The sequence below is a fragment of the Hypanus sabinus genome, chromosome 28, assembly GCF_030144855.1.
Source record: "Hypanus sabinus isolate sHypSab1 chromosome 28, sHypSab1.hap1, whole genome shotgun sequence".
Classification (NCBI taxonomy): domain Eukaryota; kingdom Metazoa; phylum Chordata; class Chondrichthyes; order Myliobatiformes; family Dasyatidae; genus Hypanus; species Hypanus sabinus.
In genome coordinates this window covers 9,152,996-9,172,650 of record NC_082733.1, presented here as the reverse complement: position 1 = coordinate 9,172,650, position 19,655 = coordinate 9,152,996, and the positions used below count along the sequence as shown (strand labels likewise).

General features: G+C 42.4%; 1 protein-coding gene across 1 annotated transcript; it reads right to left on the bottom strand.

Moving 5' to 3' along the window:
• Positions 1–322: 322 nt before the first annotated feature.
• Positions 323–17,994, bottom strand: mesd (mesoderm development LRP chaperone). Its single transcript, XM_059952576.1, has 3 exons — positions 17,810–17,994; positions 14,728–14,960; positions 323–1,223 (listed from the first exon to the last, which is right to left on the bottom strand). Exons 1-3 carry the CDS (start codon positions 17,963–17,965, stop codon positions 995–997), a joined length of 618 nt encoding a protein of 205 aa, XP_059808559.1. The 5' UTR covers positions 17,966–17,994; the 3' UTR covers positions 323–994.
• Between the last annotated feature and the right edge of the window lie 1,661 nt (positions 17,995–19,655).

The window sequence follows — 19,655 nt, the reverse complement described above, 5'->3', positions numbered from 1 at the left end:
GTGGTCCCAACACTGTGGAATTCCGGTAACCGGCAGCCAGCCAGAACAGGATCCCTTTATTCCCACTGTTTTCTGAGCATCAGCAAATGCTCCCCAGATGCTAGTAACTTATCTGTAATTTGCTCTAACTTGCTTAGCAGATCTTTCATTACAGCTTCTTAACTGCTGTCATTCTGGATTGAGCAATTTGATCAATAGATTTCAGTACAGTGACACTTCCAAACATTTAAAGAATCAGTACCCGGCACAGCAAGAGTAATATGGCAAATAACATATACTCGATGTTATTGGGAACCTTTTGCAGCAACCGCAAGACATCGTGTTCTGACTGCATACACAGGTTTATTCTGTAAAAACTTACCAATTTATAGTTAGTTCAGGAAAATGAAATACAATTTTGAGCAATTCTCTTTGGAAAAGTTACTGACAACTATATTTTTCCTTTGTATGAAAAATACACATATAACTATCATGTATACCATTGTAATGTAATTAGATACAGACTGACCAAAACAAAGGCTGCCAACAAAAAATGTAACAGTAACATGAATGCAGTACCAATTGTGCCCACATACTGTCCAAATTAAATTTTGTACAGTCAACACTAGTAAATGAAAAACAACTCATTCAATGTTATCACAGAAGTTACAGTGTGTATGTTCCAAACACCATAATTATCAACAGTAAGTAGTCTGAGAATGTGAAAAGTGTACTTTGATCATGGCAAAAAACCTGATTTACATTTAAATATCACCACGTGAAGAAACAGTCTATTCAGTGTTATGGTGCAAAGTGCAGTCAGAGTCGATTTTATTAACTGTACTTCAGTGGCAACCATGTTGATTTCATTAGGTCCGTAAGTCACTTGCGCATTAGGACCTGTTCCAACTTCAAATACTTTCCATGAGCTACAAAATCCAGGATCATGGATCTGACTGCAACTCCAGTTTAAAGAATCCCAACATCAAAAGGCAACACATAATGCTCAATTACTTCATAACTCATTTTTGTTGGCCTGATTATTTTTTGGTGAAGCTGCTGTATGTTTTTTCTTATCCGGCTTGATTTCATTTTTCTTTTTCTCGGCTCCTTTCCCTGGATACGTCTGCCCTTCAACTGTGACATCTGCACAGCGTTCCTGTTTGATCAGGAAGTCTTTAATCTCCCATGCATAACTTCCATCACGCAGCATGAATATAGCCCGATCAGAACCAACAACAAATCTAGAAGAGGAAAGGTAAAATTAAAAGGAATTATTCTTGAATTTAAGAGCAAAATTGGCCAAAATAGCATATATCATAGTAACTAGAAAGTCAAAGCAGAATTTAAAAAGCACTGCCGTCACACTTAGCGCTGAATAATTGATATACTACCCTGTAAGGAACAGACTTCACCACGACCGCCAAGTTCAGATGGCTGAGATGTAATCTAATTGTTATATTTATGTAGCAAGATAATTTGGTAATAAATTATAGAGAAATTAGATCTTTTGGTGAGAAACTAAAATCAAAGAATGCTTAATACTGAAGCTCTAAGGAGTAAAGTCAAAAAATAATTTTCCCCACACAAAGTGAAGTGGAAATATGGAAAAACTGAAAAAGTGGAAAACTTTCTCCCAGTCAACAGACGACAGATTTTTATTGGACAGGGGTTTTCAAAAAGATAAAATCTGAAATAAAGATTGTACATGATTGAAAGGTTAGACAGGCCTACTGACAGATTTTGCCTGAGCTTAGGCATCCGTTAGTCTCGAGAGACCATGGATCTGCGCCTGGAGTTTCCAGGGCGCAGGCCTGGGCAGGGTTGTATGGGAGACCAGCAGTTGCCCAAGCTGCAAGCCTTCCCCTCTCCACGCCACCGATGTTGTCCAAGGAAAGAGCACTAGGACCCAAGTGGTCGCAGAGCAATGTGTTATTAAGTGTCTTGCTCAAGGACACAACGCGCTGCCTCAGCTGAGGCTCGAACCAGTGACCTTCAGATCACTAGACCGATGCCTTGCTCACTAGGCCATACACCAACACATTATGAGCTACTTCTGTTTAATTTTCTTACACAGAGCTTCTTTTTCCTCCTACTTACAAGCAGGCAGAAGACAAATTTTGTTTGATTCTGTTGAGCCTGCAAATCGCTTATAGAGTACTTTAGAGTACTGTAACATCGTAAAACGTATCATGACACTCCCCAGAATCAAAAATATTGACACAATTACAAATAGAATACTTAAGCACCATTCAAGTCAAATGAGGAGAAACTTCAGGACAAATAATGGAGCACACATAAAAAAAACTTGACCATGAACGAGTAAAAAATTTTAGCACGAGGTGATATTAAATCAGAAATTAAAGGTGTTAATAATATCCATTGCACGTTATGATGAATGGTTTTCAGGAGAAACTACCATTTGAAATTTAATTTAAAACTAAGGAACATTGGAGACCTGAAAGGCAGAGACTGAAGACTTCAGCACCAGTAGTGAGGACCAAGGAGGTTTGGACAAGGGAAGTACAGGAGCACCTACAGGACTGCTTTGAATCAGTGGACTGGACTGTATTCAGGGATTCATCTTTGAATCTGGATGAGTATGCTGCAGTTGTTACCGACTTCATAAAACCTGTGTGGTTGAGTGTGTGCCTACAAAGACTTACTGTACATTCCTAAACCAAAAGCTGTTGATGAGCTAGGATGTACGTCATCTGCTGAAGTTTGGCAACCCAGGCCTGTACCAGAAAACCAGGTATGATTTTCAGAGGGCTATTTCAAGGGTGAAGAGACAATTTCGAACGAAGTTTGAGGCGATATCAGATGCACAGCAACTCTGGCAGGGACTGCAAGACATTACTTCCCACAAAGTGAAACCCAATAGCATGAATGGCAGCGATGCTTCACTATCAGATGAACTCAACACCTTCCACACAAGCTTTGAAAGGGAGAACACAACTACAGCTGTGAAGATCCCTGTTGCCTCTGATGACCCTGTGATCTCTGTCTCAGAGGCCGATGTTACACTGTGATCCTTCGTAAGGCAGAAGGTCCTGTTGGCGTACCTGGTAAGGCTCTGAAAACCTGTGCTAACCAACTAGTGGGAGTATTCAAGGACATTTTCAACCTCTCACTGCTACGGGCAGAAGTTCCCACTTGCTTCAAAAAGGCAACAATTATACCAGTGCCAAAGAATAATAATGTGGGCTGCCTTAATAACTATCACCCGGTAGTAATCACATCAACAGTGATGAAATGCTTTAAGAGGTTGGTTGTGACTAGACTGAACTCCTGCCTCAGCAAGGACCTGGACCCATTGCAATTTGCCTATCGCCACAATAGGTTAACAGCAGTTGCAATCTCATTGGCTCTCCACATGGTTTTAGACCACCTAAACAACACAAACACCTACATCAGGATGCTGTTCATCGACTATAGCTCAGCATTTAATACCATCATTCCCACAATCCTGATTGAGAAGCTGAAGAACCTGGGCCTCTGTACCCCGTCTGTAACTGGATCCTCGACTTCCTAACCGGAAGACTAGTCTGTGCGGATTGGTGATAACATATCCTCCTCACTGATGATCAACACTGGCACACCTCACGGGCGTGTGCTTAGCCCACTGCTCTACTCTCTGTATTCACATGACAGAGTTCAAATACCAACTACAAATTTGCTGATGATACAGCCATTGTTGGTAGAATCTCAGGCGGTGACGAGAGGGCAAACAGGAGTGAAATGTGCCAACTAGTGGAATGGTGCCACAGCAACAACCTGGCACTCAACGTCAGTAAGATGAAAGAGCTGATTATAGACTTCGGGAAGGGTAAGACGAAGGAACACATACCAATCCTCATAGAGGGATCAGAAGTGGAGTGAGTGAGCAGCTTCAAGTTCCTGGGCATCAAGATCTTTGAGGAGCTAACCTGGTCCCAACATATTGATGCAGTCATAAAGAAGGCAAGACAGCTGCTATACTTTATTAGGAGTTTGAAGAGATTTGGCATGTCGACAAATTCACTCAAAAACTTCTATAGTTGTACCATGGAGAACATTCTGACAGGCTGTATCACTGTCTGGTATGGAGGGGCTACTGCACAGGACCGAAAGAAGTTGTAGAAGGTTGTAAGTCTAGTCAGCTCCATCTTGGGTACTAGCCTACAAAGCAGCCAGGACACCTTTAGGGAGCGGTGTCTCAGAAAGGCAGCGTCCATTATTAAGGACCTCCAGAACCAAGGGCATGCCCTTTTCTCACTGTTACCATCAGGTGGGAGATACAGAAGCCTGAAGGCACATACACAACAATTCAGGAACAGCTTTTTCCCCTCTGCCATCCAATTCCTAAATGGACACTGAAGCTTTGGACACTACCTCACTATTTTTAATATACAGTAATTCTGTTTTTGCACATTTTTTAAAAAGATCTATTCAATAAACGTGATTGATTTGCTTGTATATTTATTTATTATGTTTTATTTTATTTTTTCTTTCTCTGCTAGATTATGTATTGAATTGAACTGCTGCTGCTAAGTTAACAAATTTCATGCTGGTGATAATAAACCCTATTCTGATTCTGAAATTCTTCCACGAAGAGGGTGGCAAATATTTGCAACACTAGCTTTTAGGAGATAACGAGGCAGATAGCATTCTAGGTAGCTCTGGCAGATCTTTCATGTTTATCTTAAAGACTACACAAAATAAACCAATGGAATATATAGTGCATCTACTTGGTTACTGAACACCAGAAAACATTTGAATATTATTTGCTAGGCTTCTTTCAAAATCTGCAAGAGAATCTGTGGAGTCAGTCTTCTGTAAACTAGGGATCCTCTAAACATTTAAAAGGCATTTACACAGCACTTGGAAAGAAGTAGAAAGATTTGGGCCTAATGCAATACATAGGATTAGTGTATCTGAATATCACAGCTGGCATGAAGGTCACAGGCTGCTGGGACCGGAGTTTCCGTGATTCTGCACATTAAGACTACCACCTGAACATTAAGAGACAGGGATACGTGTCCGGCACATCCTTCAATTCAGAGTCCTTTTTCTTTAGTTTACAACACCAGTGAGAGCCTCAACTGTCTATTGTGTACCTTGAGAAAACATGAAAACAAAGTTGTGACACCCAAAGACAATTTCCTGATGTACAAGGTCAGCAAGAGGGACTCAAGAAACTGGAATGAGAAAAATTATCCCTCAAGGCAACTTGCTTGATTACCAGGTGTTTTATTTTTAAATACAGAAATTATTCAAAACTAGGGATTCATTCATAAGGTGCCATAACTAATTAATGGGAACATGGCTCTTTCATTATCTGCTACAAAAGGAATCAAATTGACAAGAACAGAATGACACCACTACATTGAGATTTAAAGCTCGGGTTACAGAAGACCAAACTTATTGAAATCTGACTTTACACAATTTCTCCCGTAGAGCTTCTGAAAAACATTAGGAGACATATGTCCCTGGAACTGGATGTGATATATCCAGAAGCAAGGGAAGAGAGTGCTGGGATGTTAACTACTATCTTTGTATCACCCCGACTACAGGAAATGTATCAGAGGATTAGAGGATGGCAAATATTGTTCCACTTTTCAAAGAAGGTAACTGGGATAATGCTGGGAATTATAGACCAGAAAATCATATATCAGTGGTGGGCAGTCTAATGGAGAAGATTATTAGGGGCAGGATTTATGCACATTTAGAGAAGCATAGCTTAGTGAGGGAGAGTCAGGAACAAGAAAAAGTCTGCAGATGCTGGAAATCCAAGCAACACACATAAAAAGCTGGAGGAACTCAGCAGGCCAGGGAGCATCTATGGAAAAGAAGTACAGTCAACGTTCTGGGCCAATATTCTTAGGCAGGATTGGAGAAAAAAAGCTGAGGAGTGGATTTAAAAGGTGGTGGTGGGGAAGGGGGAAAAAGAGAGAAACACAAGGTGATAGGTGAAACCTGAAGGGGGAGGGATGAAGAAGAGCTGGGAAGGTGATCGGTGAAAGAGATACAGATTCAGATTCAGTTTTGTTTGTCATTTAGAAACCACAAATGTAATGCAGTTAAAAAATGAGACAACGTTATTCCAGAATGATATCACAAAAGCATATGACAAAACAGACTACACTAGAAAATCCACATAACGTTTGGCAATCCCCAATCTGGAGAGGCTGCTGCGTATTAATATCACGCTACCGTCTTAGCGCGTTCCTCGGAAAGGAGCTCCAAACCCACCAGACAAAACAAGACCAAAAACTAAAGCTACAAGACCTGCGCAAAACCACATAGTTACAACAGTGAAAACAATAGCATAATTGATAAAAAAAAACAGACCATGGGCACAGTAAAAATAGTCCAAAGATGTTAAAGGACTCTAAGTTCAAAAGAAATCACCACACAGTTTCCACAAGTCCCCAGGGTCCCGACAGACTCGCCATCCCACGCCGGCGGCAGAAGGGAATACCCCCGCTATGGTCTTCCACGGTGCCGCCCGACTCAGCCTCGCAGACGCAGCGCACAATGAAAGCTCCGTCGAACCCAGCCTTGCAGACGCAGCACACACCAAAAGCGACCTGACCGCAGCAGACTCCGAGTCCGTCCAACCTCCGAGCCGACGACCATCCCCTCCGGCACAGCTTCTCCAAGCACCATCCTCTGCTGAGCATATTAAGACAGCCCTGCCAACGGCCATCGGCAACACGACCCCAAGAACTGGGGGCCTGTTCTTCTCATCAGAGTCCCAGACCTCACAGCAGCAGCAGCAACAAAGTAGGTCCTGGAGATTTCCCGATGTTCCTCCGTGCTCCCACGCCCATTTTCAATCGATTATGATTGCGCACAGCACCCCACTTCACAAATAACAGATAATCAGCTCTGGAGTGGCCGCTGCAAGCTGCGTCGCACCGCCATCTTGGAAATTTTCAGGGCAGGAGAATGGGGAGTCTGACAGAAGAGGTCTGAAGGCCATGGAAAAAAAGAGGGGGGAGGATGGGAGAGGAGCACCAGAGGGAGGCAATGGACAGGCAAGAAGATAAGGTGAGAGAGGGAAAAGAGGGTGGGAAATGGTGGGGGGGGGGGGGGGGCATTACTGGAAGTTCGAGAACTCAGTGTACATGCCATCAAGTTGGAGGCTACCCAGACAGAATACAAGGTATTGTTTCTGTAACCTGAGTGTGGTCTTATCACGACAGTGGAGGAGGCCATGGATAGACATATCAGAATGGGAATGGGAAGTGGAATTAAAATGGGTGGCCACTGGGAGTTCCACTTTTTTCTGGTGGATGGAGCATAGGGGTTTGGCGAAGCAATCTCCCAATCTATGCCAGTCTCACCAATAGGAGACCAACACCAGCAGCACCAGCCGCAGACTCACAGGTGAAGTGTCGCCTTACCGGGAAGGACTGCTTGGGGCCATGGATGGTAGTGTGGGAGGAGATGTAGCACTTGTTCCACTTGCAAGGATAAGTACCAGGAGCGAGGGATGAATGGACAAGGGAGTCGCATAGGACGCCATCCCTGCAGAAAGCAGAAAAGATGTGCTTGGTGATGGGATCCCATTGGAGATGGCAGAAGTCGCAGAGAATTCTGTGCTGGACACAAATCTGGTGGGGTGGTAGGTGAGGACAGGAGGAACCCTATCTCTGGTAGGATGGTGGGAAGATGGGGTGAGAGCAGATGTGTGTGAAATGGAGGAGATGCATTTGAGGGCAGCGTTGATGAAGAAGGAAGGGAAGCCCCTTTCTTTGAAGGAGGAGGATATCTCCTTTGTTCTGGAATGAAAAGCCTCGTCCTGAGAGCAGATGCGGCAGACATGGAGGAATTGTTAGAAGGAGATGGTGTTTTTACAAGTTACAGGGTGAATGAGGTAAAGTCCAGGTAGCTGTGAGTTTATAATAGACATCAGTAGATAAGCTGTCTCCAAAGATAGAGACAGAAAGATCAAGAAAGGGGAGGGAGGTGTCAGAAATGGACCAGGAAAATTTGACGGCAGGGTGGAAGTAGGAGGCATAGTGGATGAAGTTCACGAGATCTGCAGGGGTGCAGGAAGCAGCACCAATACAGTCATCGATGTAGCACAGGAAAAATGCAGAATGGTCACCAGTGTAGGCTTGGAACATAGAATGTTCCACGTAGTCGAAAAATAGACAGGCGAAGCTGGGACCAACTCAAGTGCCCATGACTACATTTTTGTCTGAAGGAACTGGGAGGAGCCAAAGGACAAATTGTTAAGAGTGACGACAAGTTCCGCTAGGTGGAGGAGAGTGGTGGTGGAGGGGAACTGGTTGGACCTGATGCTCACAATTCACTCACCTTAAACATACATCTTTGAAATGTGGGAGGAAACCCGAGCACCCTGATGAAACATGGTGTACTGGTCTTCATTTGTTGGGGACTGAGCTTAAAAGCTGTAAATTAATGTAGCAGCTCTATAAACTCTGGTTTATAGTCAGAGTACTGTGTTCAGTACTGATCCCCTCATTATAGGGTGGGTGTGGAGGCTTTAGAGGGGGTGCACAGGAGATTTAACAGGATTAGAGAACATGTTTTATGAGGAAAGGATGAATGAACTATGGCTATTCTCTTTGGAGTGAAGGAGGATTGTACAATGGTAGGTCATAAGAGATTTGCTTTGGGAACTGATAAGGCAATCTCTTCTATTGGCAGTTGTAAAATATTTTGTCAAACAATGGAGCATCCATTGATACTTTAAAACCATCAAAACTAGCTATTGAACAGTACATTCTGATTCCGTACCATTGTATCTGCACAAGAGATGACAAATGTTTGTGTTAATCAACTGAAGATTAAGAGGATACAAGATGCAGAAAGAACTCAGCAGGTCAGGCAGCATCTATGGAAATGAAAACAGCTGACATTTCTGGCCAAGATCTTCATCAGAACTGGATGATCAGGACTTACTAAAATTTAGTTAAAAGACATTTTGAAGAAAGGGGTCCAACAGAGGCTGGTAAATCTTTGTCATTCATTATTCCAAATTCATTTGAAACAGAGGTTGATCGATTTCTGCATATTAAGCATAACAAAGACTACAGGATGAATTCAAGAAAATGAAGTCTAATAAAAGGCAAAGCAGGTTCAAAGGGATATCTAGCTTACTCCTGTGTTACTTTGTATGCTCATCCCAGTTGTCATTGTTTAGGTCCATACAGTCTTTTCATCTTCATTCAATTACAACCAAAATATTAAAAGAGTTAAATTGTCATCTAAAAGCAGCATAGGGAACAATCATAAGGAAACAGTATACTGCAATTAACCACTCACATTTGCAGAATAAATAATTGCAGCTATTACAGATTATTTGTTAAATGTAGAGTCCTATTGAAAGGTCTCAACCCAAACTGTCAACTATCCACTTGCCACCTGACATGCCAAATGCCTCCAGCACTGTGTTTCTTTGTTTAAACAATTTAAATCTACAATAACATTTTGAAGATCTTTTCATTGATAATCGCTTCACTTCTTTTCAGCAGTTCAATCTGCCCAATGCTCATTTTTTCAGATATCTCCAAATCCGACACTTTATTGCTCCTTTAATTCCTAACTTTCCTGAAATGCCTGCGAAAAATGCTATGGACCTATTTCTTTCCATGAATCCACTAGGTAAAGGCTTAATATCAATCATCCGAGATAAACTAGCAGCCTTACGACGAGCCCCCATGGATAAAATCAAAATGGCCTGGGAGCAGGATTTAATTATCTCCTTATCTGAGGAGAGCTGGGATTCAGTTCTCAAATCTGTTAACTCAACTTCTCTTTGTGCTCGCCACTGCCTTTTACAGTTTAAGATTGTTCATAGAGCCCACTTGTCTAAATCTAAACTATCTCGATTCTACCCTAGCGTTAGTCCGCTCTGTGATAAATGCAAGAGGGGCGTGGCCTCTCTCATCCATATGTACTGGTTCTGTCCTAGCTTGGAGAAATTCTGGAAAGATGTCTTCACTACATTATCGTGTATTCTGAATCAGCACCTAGAACCAAACCCCTTAATTGCTCTGTTTGGTTTTTGGGGCGAAACAGATTTATGTCTGGGTCCGACCAAATGCCGAATATTATCCTTTGCCTCTCTCCTGGCTAGACGCTTGATCCTCCTCAGATGGAGAGATGTTGCCCCGCCCACTCATGCTCAATGGCTTAACGACATCATGGCCTGTTTGGACCTCGAAAAAATTCATTATTCAGTTCTCAATTCGGATCTAAAGTTCCATAAGGTCTGGGGACCTTTGATTGAGTACTTTCATAACCTTCCTCTTGACTAGGGTTTTTTTTTCTTTTCGGTCCCTTGCTTTCAGCTTTTTTTTCTGGTAGAAGGCATTATTATCCTCTGTTGCTGAGTGTATTCACAGTCTGGGAGCTTGGCTGTCCTGACTTATTCTCTCTATATTGTGTTGTGGTTGGTCTGGAATTGCTGTTGTTTTTTCTTGTGTTGTGGGGCTTGGGGAGGACACTAAGGATACTTGTCTTTGATTTAGGTGCTTTTTTTTTTGCTAAATTCTCTTCCTTTGTAGCATATTGTTATTGTATGCTTAATTTTGCACTGTTTTAATGTTCCTCATTGGGATTTGGGGTTTTTAATTTGTAAAATGTTTTGAAAAACTAATTAAAAGTTTTTTTAAAAAAATCTACAATAACAACTGATTTTTTAATCAGTTTACTGTTAATCTGATAGTTCTGCTTCAGTCAACGTAGCTTTTCCTTATATTTAGGCAGGTACTTGGGAACATAAATTGGCAGATGTTCTCAGGGAAATGCATGGCAGAAATGTGGCAAACATTTGCATGACCAGATCTACCATAGGAAGCTAGGAAGGAGATTGCGGCACCTCTGCATCATCAATAGAGACGGGAGAAGTACCAAAGGATTAGAAGGTTGCAAACTTAGTTCCCTTGTTCAAGAAAGGGAGTAGAGATAACCCAGGAAATTATAGACCAGTGAGTCTTACTTCAGTGGTGGACAAGTTGCTGGAGAAGATCTCAAGAGACAGGATTTATGAGCATTTGGAGAGTCATTCTTTGATTAGGGATAATCAGCATGGCTTTGTCAAGAGCCGGTCATGCCCTATGAACCTAACTGAATTATTTAAGGATGTAACAAAACACATTGATGAAGGTAGAGCAGTGGTTGCAGTGTGTACGGATTTCAGTAAGGTATCTGATAAGGTTCCCCATGCGAGGCTCATTCAGAAAGTAATCCAAGGAGACCTCGCTTTGTGGATCCAGAAATGGCTTTCCCACAGAAGGCAAAGGGTGGTTGTAGATGGGTCATATTCTGCATAGAGGATGGTAACCAGTGGTGCTTTGCAGGGATCTGTTCTGGGACCCCTCCTCTTTGTAATTTTTATAAATGACCTGGATGAGGAAACAAAGGAGTTGATTAGTCAGTTTGGGGGTGTTGTGGATAGTTTGGAGGGTTGTCAGAGGTTACAGTGCAACAATGCAGAGCTTGGCTGAGAAGTGGCAGATGGAGTTCAACCCAGATAAGTGTGAAGTGGCTCATGTTTTAGGTCAAATTTGAAGACAAAATATAATATTAATGTTAAGACTCTTGGGAGTGTGAAGGATCAGCGAGATCCTGGGGCCCACGACCATAGGACACTCAAAGCTGCTCCGCAGGTTGACGGTATTGTTAAGAAGGCATATGGTGTGTTGGCCTTCTTCAACAGTGGGACTGAGTTCAAGAGTCGTGAGGTAATGTAACAGCTATACACGACCTTAGTTAGACCCCACTTGGAGTACTGTGTTCAGTTCTGGTCATCTCACTACAGGAACGATGTGGAGACTATAAAGAGAGTGCAGAGGAGATTTACAAGGATGTTACCTGGATTGACGAGCATGCCTTATGAGAATAGGCTGAGTGAACTTGGCCATTTCTCTTCAGAACGACAGAGGATGAGAGGTGTATAAGATGAGAAGCATTCATTGTGTGGATAGCCAGAGGCTTTTTCCCCAGGGCTGAAATGGCTAACACAAGGGGGCATAGTTTTCAGGTATTTGGAAGTAGGTACAAGGAGGATGTCAGAGGTAAGTTTTTCACCTCTTTTCACAGAGCATGGTGGTTCGTGGAATACACTGCCAATGACAGTGGTAGAAGAGGATGCAATAAAGTCTTTTAAGAGACTCTTAGATAAGTAAATGGAGCTTATAAAAATAGAGGGCTATGCAATAGGAAAATTCTAGGCAGTTTCTAGTGTAAGCTACATGGTCAGCAAAACATTGTGGGCCGAAGGACCTGTAATGTGCTGTAGATTTGTGTTCTAAAAACATTGCATAAGCAACTAAAAATTAACAGTCACTATATATTAAGACTCAGTTTTGAAAGAGAAAAAAGGTTAATTTAGAGCAATAAAAGTTTATTTTTTCCCCTTTTCCAACATAACATCACTTTTTGAAGAACTCCAAATAAGTGAAGCTTCTCTTTCTCAACAAGCTTCCAACTAATGTCTTTTTAAACAAGGGAGTGGGAATATAACGCAAGTCTTTCTGCTTATTCAGAAACTGATTGGAAAGCTGAGCCTACTGGGCCTGAAAACCTTCCTCTGCAACTGGATCCTAGACTTCCTGACTGGGAGACCTCAGTCAGTCCGGATCAGGAGCAGCATCTCCAACACCATCACACTGAGCACGGGGGCCCTCCAGGGCTGTGTGCTTAGTCCACTGCTGTTCACTCTGCTGACCCACGACTGTGCTGCAACACACAGCTTGAACCATATCATCAAGTTCACCGATGACACAACCGTGGTGGGTCTCATCAGCAAGAACAACGAGTCAGCGTACAGAGAGGAGGTGCAGCGGCTAACGGACTGGTGCAGAGCCAACAACCTGTCTCTTAATGTGAACAAAACAAAAGAGATGGTTGTTGACTTCAGGAGGGCACGGAGCGACCACTCCCCGCTGAACATCGACAGTTTCTTGGTAGAGATCGTAAAGAGCACCAAATTTCTTGGTGTTCACCTGACAGAGAATCTCACCTGGTCCCTCAACACCAGCTCCATAGCAAAGAAAGCCCAGCACTGTCTCTACTTTTTGCGAAGGCTGAGGAAAGTCCATCTCCCACCCCCCATCCTCATCACATTCTACAGGGGTTGTATTGAGAGCATCCTGAGCAGCTGCATCACTGCCTGGTTTGGAAATTGCACCATCTCGGATCACAAGACTCTGCAGCAGATAGTGAGGTCAGTTGAGAAGACCATCGGGGTCTCTCTTCCCGCCATCGCGGACATTTACACTACACACTGCATCCACAAAGAAAACAGCATTATGAAGGACCCCATGCACCCCTCATACAATCTCTTCTCCCTCCTGCCGTCTGGGAAAAGGCTCCGAAGCATTTGGGCTCTCACGACCAGACTATGTAACAGTTTCGTCCCCCAAGCTATCAGACTCCTCAATACCCGAAGCCTGGACTGACACCTTGCCCTACTGTCCTGTTTATTATTTATTGTAAAGCCTGCACTGTTTTTGTGCACTTTATGCAGTCCAATGTAGGTCTGTAGTCTAGTATAGCTTTCTCTGTGTTTTTTTTAATTGTTCAATCTAGTTTTTTGTACTGTGTCATGCAAACCATGGACCTGAAAAACGTTGTCTCATTTTTACTATGCACTGTACCAGCAGTTATGGTCGAAATGACAATAAAAGTTGACTTGACTTATTAAACCGTGTTCTACAACAGTAACAAACTGCAGAAAAATAAATCTATTAAAGGTCAAAAAGCATACAGATGCTGGAAATCTGATATAAAAACAAAAAATGCTGGAAATACTCAGCAATCAAATGCCTTAAAGGTCAAAAATAGACTGGCCTTAACACTGAGGGTTTGTGGTCTTTTGCAATCTTCAGAACACTGCCAGATAATTTACCTGAAATATTAACTGTCTTTCTCCCTCCATAGACACAATGGACTTGCTGAATATCACGCGCTTTCTCCCTGTTATACATTAAATCTATTGATGTCATCAAATAATCTCAAAAATCCATGTTTGTGGTCTTTTGCAACCTTCAGAATCAGAATCAGGTTTATTATCACCGGTTTATGTCACTACACCCTTTGAATTGCAAACACGATTATAATGTGCAAAATGTTCTCCACAGGATTCTACAAACAGTACAATGATCTGTTTCAGTTATGTTCATGAAAAGACTTTAAAAACACTTCAGAGCTCTAAAGCTGGAAATAAGTACAAACAATGGAGAAAATACATAAATGATTCAACAATTAATTCTTGCTGCAGCAAGTTAAGGTATTAAAAAAGGTAATCCTCTCAGGTCTTCAATGTTTTATCTGTCTTACACTGTGATCCTAAATCTGTGACATCCACATGGAAAGCACAAATCTTCAAAATTCAATATATCATTCTTCCCTTGATTAAAACTGTTTTGCATTCCTAACAAAATCAGGCCCAACTCTGCAGGGAATTGAACATCAACCCAAAAATATCTGAAGCTGTATGCATCTCATATGCAGTAGCACTATTCAAGTATGAGCTTCAATGATCACGAGCCAATGTACAATTTTAAGTCAGGATGACCGATTAGGCAAGTGGGCTAAAATAGATCCTGCAGAGCTCCTGTGTGCAACCTGAGCAGTAAGCTCACAAAAATCAGATCTTTCCTTATACCCCAGAGCGGAAACCATACAATGTAACTGCCACACTGACAACGCATTTTAAAAGAAATCTTCAAGATTAGCTTTGCAAATCTGCAATTCATTGAGCCATAATGTTCCACCACTTACCTTTGTACATCAAAATTTGCATTATAGAGACTGCCTTGCCAAAGACTGGTAATCTCTTCAGTTTCCTTCTCAGTGGGATTTCCTGCCACTGTTACAAATATCATTAGTGTCTTGCCTTTCTTGGTTAACTTCAGAAGGCTTTCAGGATTGCTGGCATCAATTTTGGAAAAGTCTATTGGTGGTGAGGTTCTCTTGTGCTCCGGTAGATCCCCTTCTTCTATATCATCATCTTTCTACATAAAAATAAAACATTATAATTTTTTCCATGAATAAATGATCATCATTTTTAAATTCATTTGAACTTTGCACATTGCGCTTTACTGACCAAAGTTCAGAGGGTAACCAACTGATGAAAACTTGGAAAGGGAGCTGAGCCTGTTTAGTGACTTTACTCACCTTAGAACTAAATGAACCCTATAATACTCTAAACATAGACAAGCAGTTATTCCACTTGAAGTTGCAAGGTTTTTCTACTTATGTAATGGGGGGGCATACAGGGAATGGTTGGTGGAAGAATGAAGCTCATTACTATTAAGGGAATGTTCAATTCCACTCAGATAATCACCACTTCAAGTAACTTATAGCACTTCCATGCCTTTGGAATGTGCTGCTGCCACAAAACAAAGTTCATGTCTCGTAAGACAGTGATAATAAATCTGATTTTGAACAAATGCTGCCCTTGAACTCCAGAGGAACATATATTTTCCCAGAAGTTAGACTGGAAAATATGTGGGCTGAAACAATCCAATGAACTCACTCATTTCAAGTAAGAACAACCGCATTCAAAAGCATGTATGCAAGGTAAATTATATTTTCGGCTTGAGTTGATTTCAAAGTAAGCATTCTTTATCATCTCAACTTTTCTTCATTTTTTTGTTTTTAATAGCCTGGAAGTACTTACTAAAATTAAAGTACAGTCGACCCTCCTTAACCATGAGAGATTGGTTCCAGGACCCCTCGCGGATGCTCAAGTCCCTTATTCAACCTGTCTCAATCCGGTGGACCTTAGGACCCAGCAGAACCCCAGACTTTATTTAACCTGTATCAGTGCCGTGGACATTAGGACCCCGGCACCAGAGCTCTGAATGCGCAATGTTTCTGTTCATGAAAATAATCACGATCACGATTGAAAATAAAGTGGAAATAATAAAGCGATCGGAAAGAGGTGAAATGCCATCGGTCATTGGAAAAGTGTTAGGCTACAGTCGGTCAACGATCGGAACAATTTAAAAAGATAAAGTGAGAAAGGTTCTGCCCCGATGAAAGCTACAATTATTACTAAGCAACGCAGTGGTTTAGTTATTGGGTTTTGGGTTTTAGATCCTCCACATCAACCTGGCACAGTGGAGAGTGCACTCCATAGCGATCTGTCACTAGATCGAACTTGGGAACTTCCCGAGACCGGCACTGAAACATACGTTCTTAAGTGTTTTATATGCATAGAAAGGTAAATTATATACTATATACTAAGACAAACATTTGACTAACTGACACTAAATAATACCGGATGTACTTGTTCCGACTTACTTAGTAAGAGAACTTCCGATTTTTTTCAATCCCGATCCACGATAACCCCATGCACATCCTCCCGTATACTTTAAATCATCTCTAGATTACTTATAATACCTAATACAATGTAAATGCTATATAAAATGGTGGTTATACTGTATTGTTTAGGGAATAATGAAAGGAAAAAAAGTCTGTACATGCTCAAACAACAAGTGCTGGAAGACCACTTCCAGGTTTTCGTGACTTGTGGTTGGTTGAATTCGCGCATGCGGAATCCGCGGATAAGGAGGGCCGACTGTATTTATTGCTTGCCATTATTGAGCCACGAGTTTACTCATTTACACGGCCTAGTTATGAGTGCTAAACATGTGTATATACATTAGTTAACAATGATTCAGTGTTAGCATTTTCAGGCACAGGACAATTCTGTAATGAATTGAATCTGTAATTTACTCAAATTTCTGCAGCTTCACAAGTAAGATGTCATTAAAAACCCTAAAGGAAGCTTCTGTGTCGTGATTTTTAAGAAGGTGCTTAATTCACCATGTAACTTTGTATATCTGCATTATGAGGGCAGCGGACTAACATACTATTTTTTCATCCTAACCGCTTGCTGCAACCAATACATTGACTTTCAGCAACCTGGGTACATTTGTTCCTTTTGAGTTTCAACACTATAGACTAACATAATCTTTAAAAACCAAGCATGCCTGCTTTCTGCAACAAAGTGAATGCCCTCACATTTTCCATATGGCATTACATCATACATATCCTCATTCACCTTGTCTATATCGCATTGAAACTTCATTTCAGCCACATCACTGCTGTGGATCACAAATAGCTGGGGCTCATGCACCATTCTCTGTGACATGTCACTGATTTTCACTGGCCAACTGGAAAATACTTTACATTCTTCTTACTTTCAGACAAACAATTCTTGAATCACATCAGAATATTATCCCCAGTTCTGTATAACCTTGTTAACCAACTTCCTGTGTGGAACCTCAAAACCCTTAAAAGTATCTAAAAACTTTATTTCGACAAGCTCCTCCTAATCTTCTCCACTAGTTACTTCCTCAAAGCATCACAGCGATTTCAAAAAGCAACATTTGCTTTTTATAAATCCTTGAGGTCTCTGCCCAATCCTATCAGTTGTTTCATGGTTTGGTAATTCCACCTTTCATTATACATTTTAACACTACCCTTAATACTGACGCTGGGACAAGAGAAAGAATAGATACTAGCTTAACAGCTTTCACCCAACTTCCCGTTGTGCTTTAAGTTTTCTAAAACTGTACCCGGTACATTTCGTTCCATACATAACGGTGAGACCCAGAGCGCTTCTCCTCTACTCTAACTCATGGAGCAATGCCTATGAGCTTTACAGAACGCGATTAGTCCTGGATCAAAGGATTAACAGGATGCTCCAAACCCAGGTGGCGATTTTGGAATGGACAGAGCGTCTAGACATCCTGTGCCGGAGGTCTGTACTGGACAGTGCAAGAGCCCGGGTTAACAGGACTGGGGCCCGAACCGAGCTAACAGGCTCACTCCACCCCTCAGAGTTTGTTACCTCCCACTCCTCCAGCAATCTCGCCATATCGGCATCGTTGTAATCGCGGATGTCTTTTTTCTTCTTGCTGGCCTTCGCCCGATTCCCATCCCCAACAACGCCAGTAAGCAGCACGACCAACAAAAGTAAGAAGACCCACTGCCCGCTTGCCGCCATCTTCCACCCTGACACCCGCCTGCGCCTGCGCGGCCATGCCTGCTCTACGTCACAGGAGCGCGGGAGCGCGCCCAAGCCGGAGCGCGCGTGTTCAGTCCCTGGAGTTAGCGGTGATGGCAATTTAATCAAACCGGCGGGATCGATGTAGTTTGGTTGCCTGAAACCGGGTGATTCGTTTTTAAACATAAAATCATAAATAATTGCACCCTTTTATAGAACAATTTTTTTTAAAACAGACCCCCCCCCCTTTGGCTCATCATGTCTCTGCCGACCATAATGCCAAATTAATCTTATCTGCATGTGATCCATATCCATTCATCCTATGCCCGCTTTAAGTATCCCTTTTCACCACCACCAACAGCTGCCACTTTACGTTTAAAAAACCTGAGTTGCGAATCTCTTTTAAACTCTCCCTCTCTCTTTAAACTTACGCTGCTGAGTATTTATCATCACCACTCCATGGAAAAAGGGTATCTCTGCTATCTTAGGCACTCATAATTTTATATACTTCAATCAGCTCTCCCCTAAATCTCCAACGCTCCAAGAAAATAATCCAAAATTGTCCAAACTTTCTAATCGCGAGTGAGACTCTTTTGCACCCTCTCTAAAACTTCCACGTTCTTCCTCTAATACAACACCAAAACTGCGCACGATACTCAAAATGTGGCCAAACCAAGTTTAATACAACTACAACATGACATGCCAATTTTATACTTAATCCCCAACTGATAAAAGCAAACCTGTTCCACCAACTTGCAGGGAGCTATGGATTTCGCCAAGAGATCCCTCTGTACATCAATCTTCCTCAGTCCTCTCACTTACTGTACACTTCCTCCTTATATAAATATATATTCCTATATTTCCAACAATCGATGTCGAAATGGTTATTGTGATGCGTCTAGTGTGGTAGTGCATAGTGCTTGTCACTCTCACTTTCAGCTGCACCACAGGCTAGCAGTCTTCCGAAAAGGAGAGCAGAGCCTCTCCTTGCCTCTCTGATGCACCATCAATAACTCTGAGACGTGGGTTAAGGTAGGCTTTTATTGGCTGGAAGAAAGTACAAGCAGCAAGTGACCATCACACGACATCCTGGAAACTGAGGAAGGGTCTGTGGCTCCAATCGCCTTTATACCGGGGTCAGTGGGAGGAGCCACAGGAGCAGTCACAGGGGGGGCGTGTCCAGAGTGTAGTTCACCACACTCTCCAACAGCGAGTCTCACGTACTGACTTTCCAACAGTCTCACGTACCGACTCTCCAACATTCTCACGTACTGACTCTCCAACAGTCTCACGTACTGACTCTCCAACAGTCTCACGTACCGACTCTCCAACAGTCTCACGTACTGACTCTCCAACAGCGAGTCTCACGTACTGACTCTCCAACAGCCTCACGTACTGACTCTCCAACAGTCTCACGTACCGAATCTCCATCAGTCTCACGTACCGACTCTCCAACAGTCTCACGTACGGACTCTCCAACAGCCTCACGTACCGACTCTCCAACAGCCTCACGTACTGACTCTCCAACAGCCTCACGTACTGACTCTCCAACAGCGAGTCTCACGTACTGACTCTCCAACAGTCTCACGTACCGACTCTCCAACAGCCTCACGTACTGACTCTCCAACAGTCTCACGTACTGACTCACCAACAGTCTCACGTACTGACTCTCCAACAGTCTCACGTACTG

Bases quoted from the DNA above. Each gene is read 5' to 3' on its own strand.
- mesd (XM_059952576.1), bottom strand. From the start codon at position 17,965: ATGGCGGCAAGCGGGCAGTGGGTCTTCTTACTTTTGTTGGTCGTGCTG. The intron at 14,961-17,809 runs GTAACAAACTCT...ATTTTTATGTAG, and splicing joins GATTGCTGGAGGAGTGGGAG to AAAGATGATGATATAGAAGA. The intron at 1,224-14,727 runs GTAAGTGGTGGA...TTCCTCTTCTAG, and splicing joins GCAAATTTTGATGTACAAAG to ATTTGTTGTTGGTTCTGATC.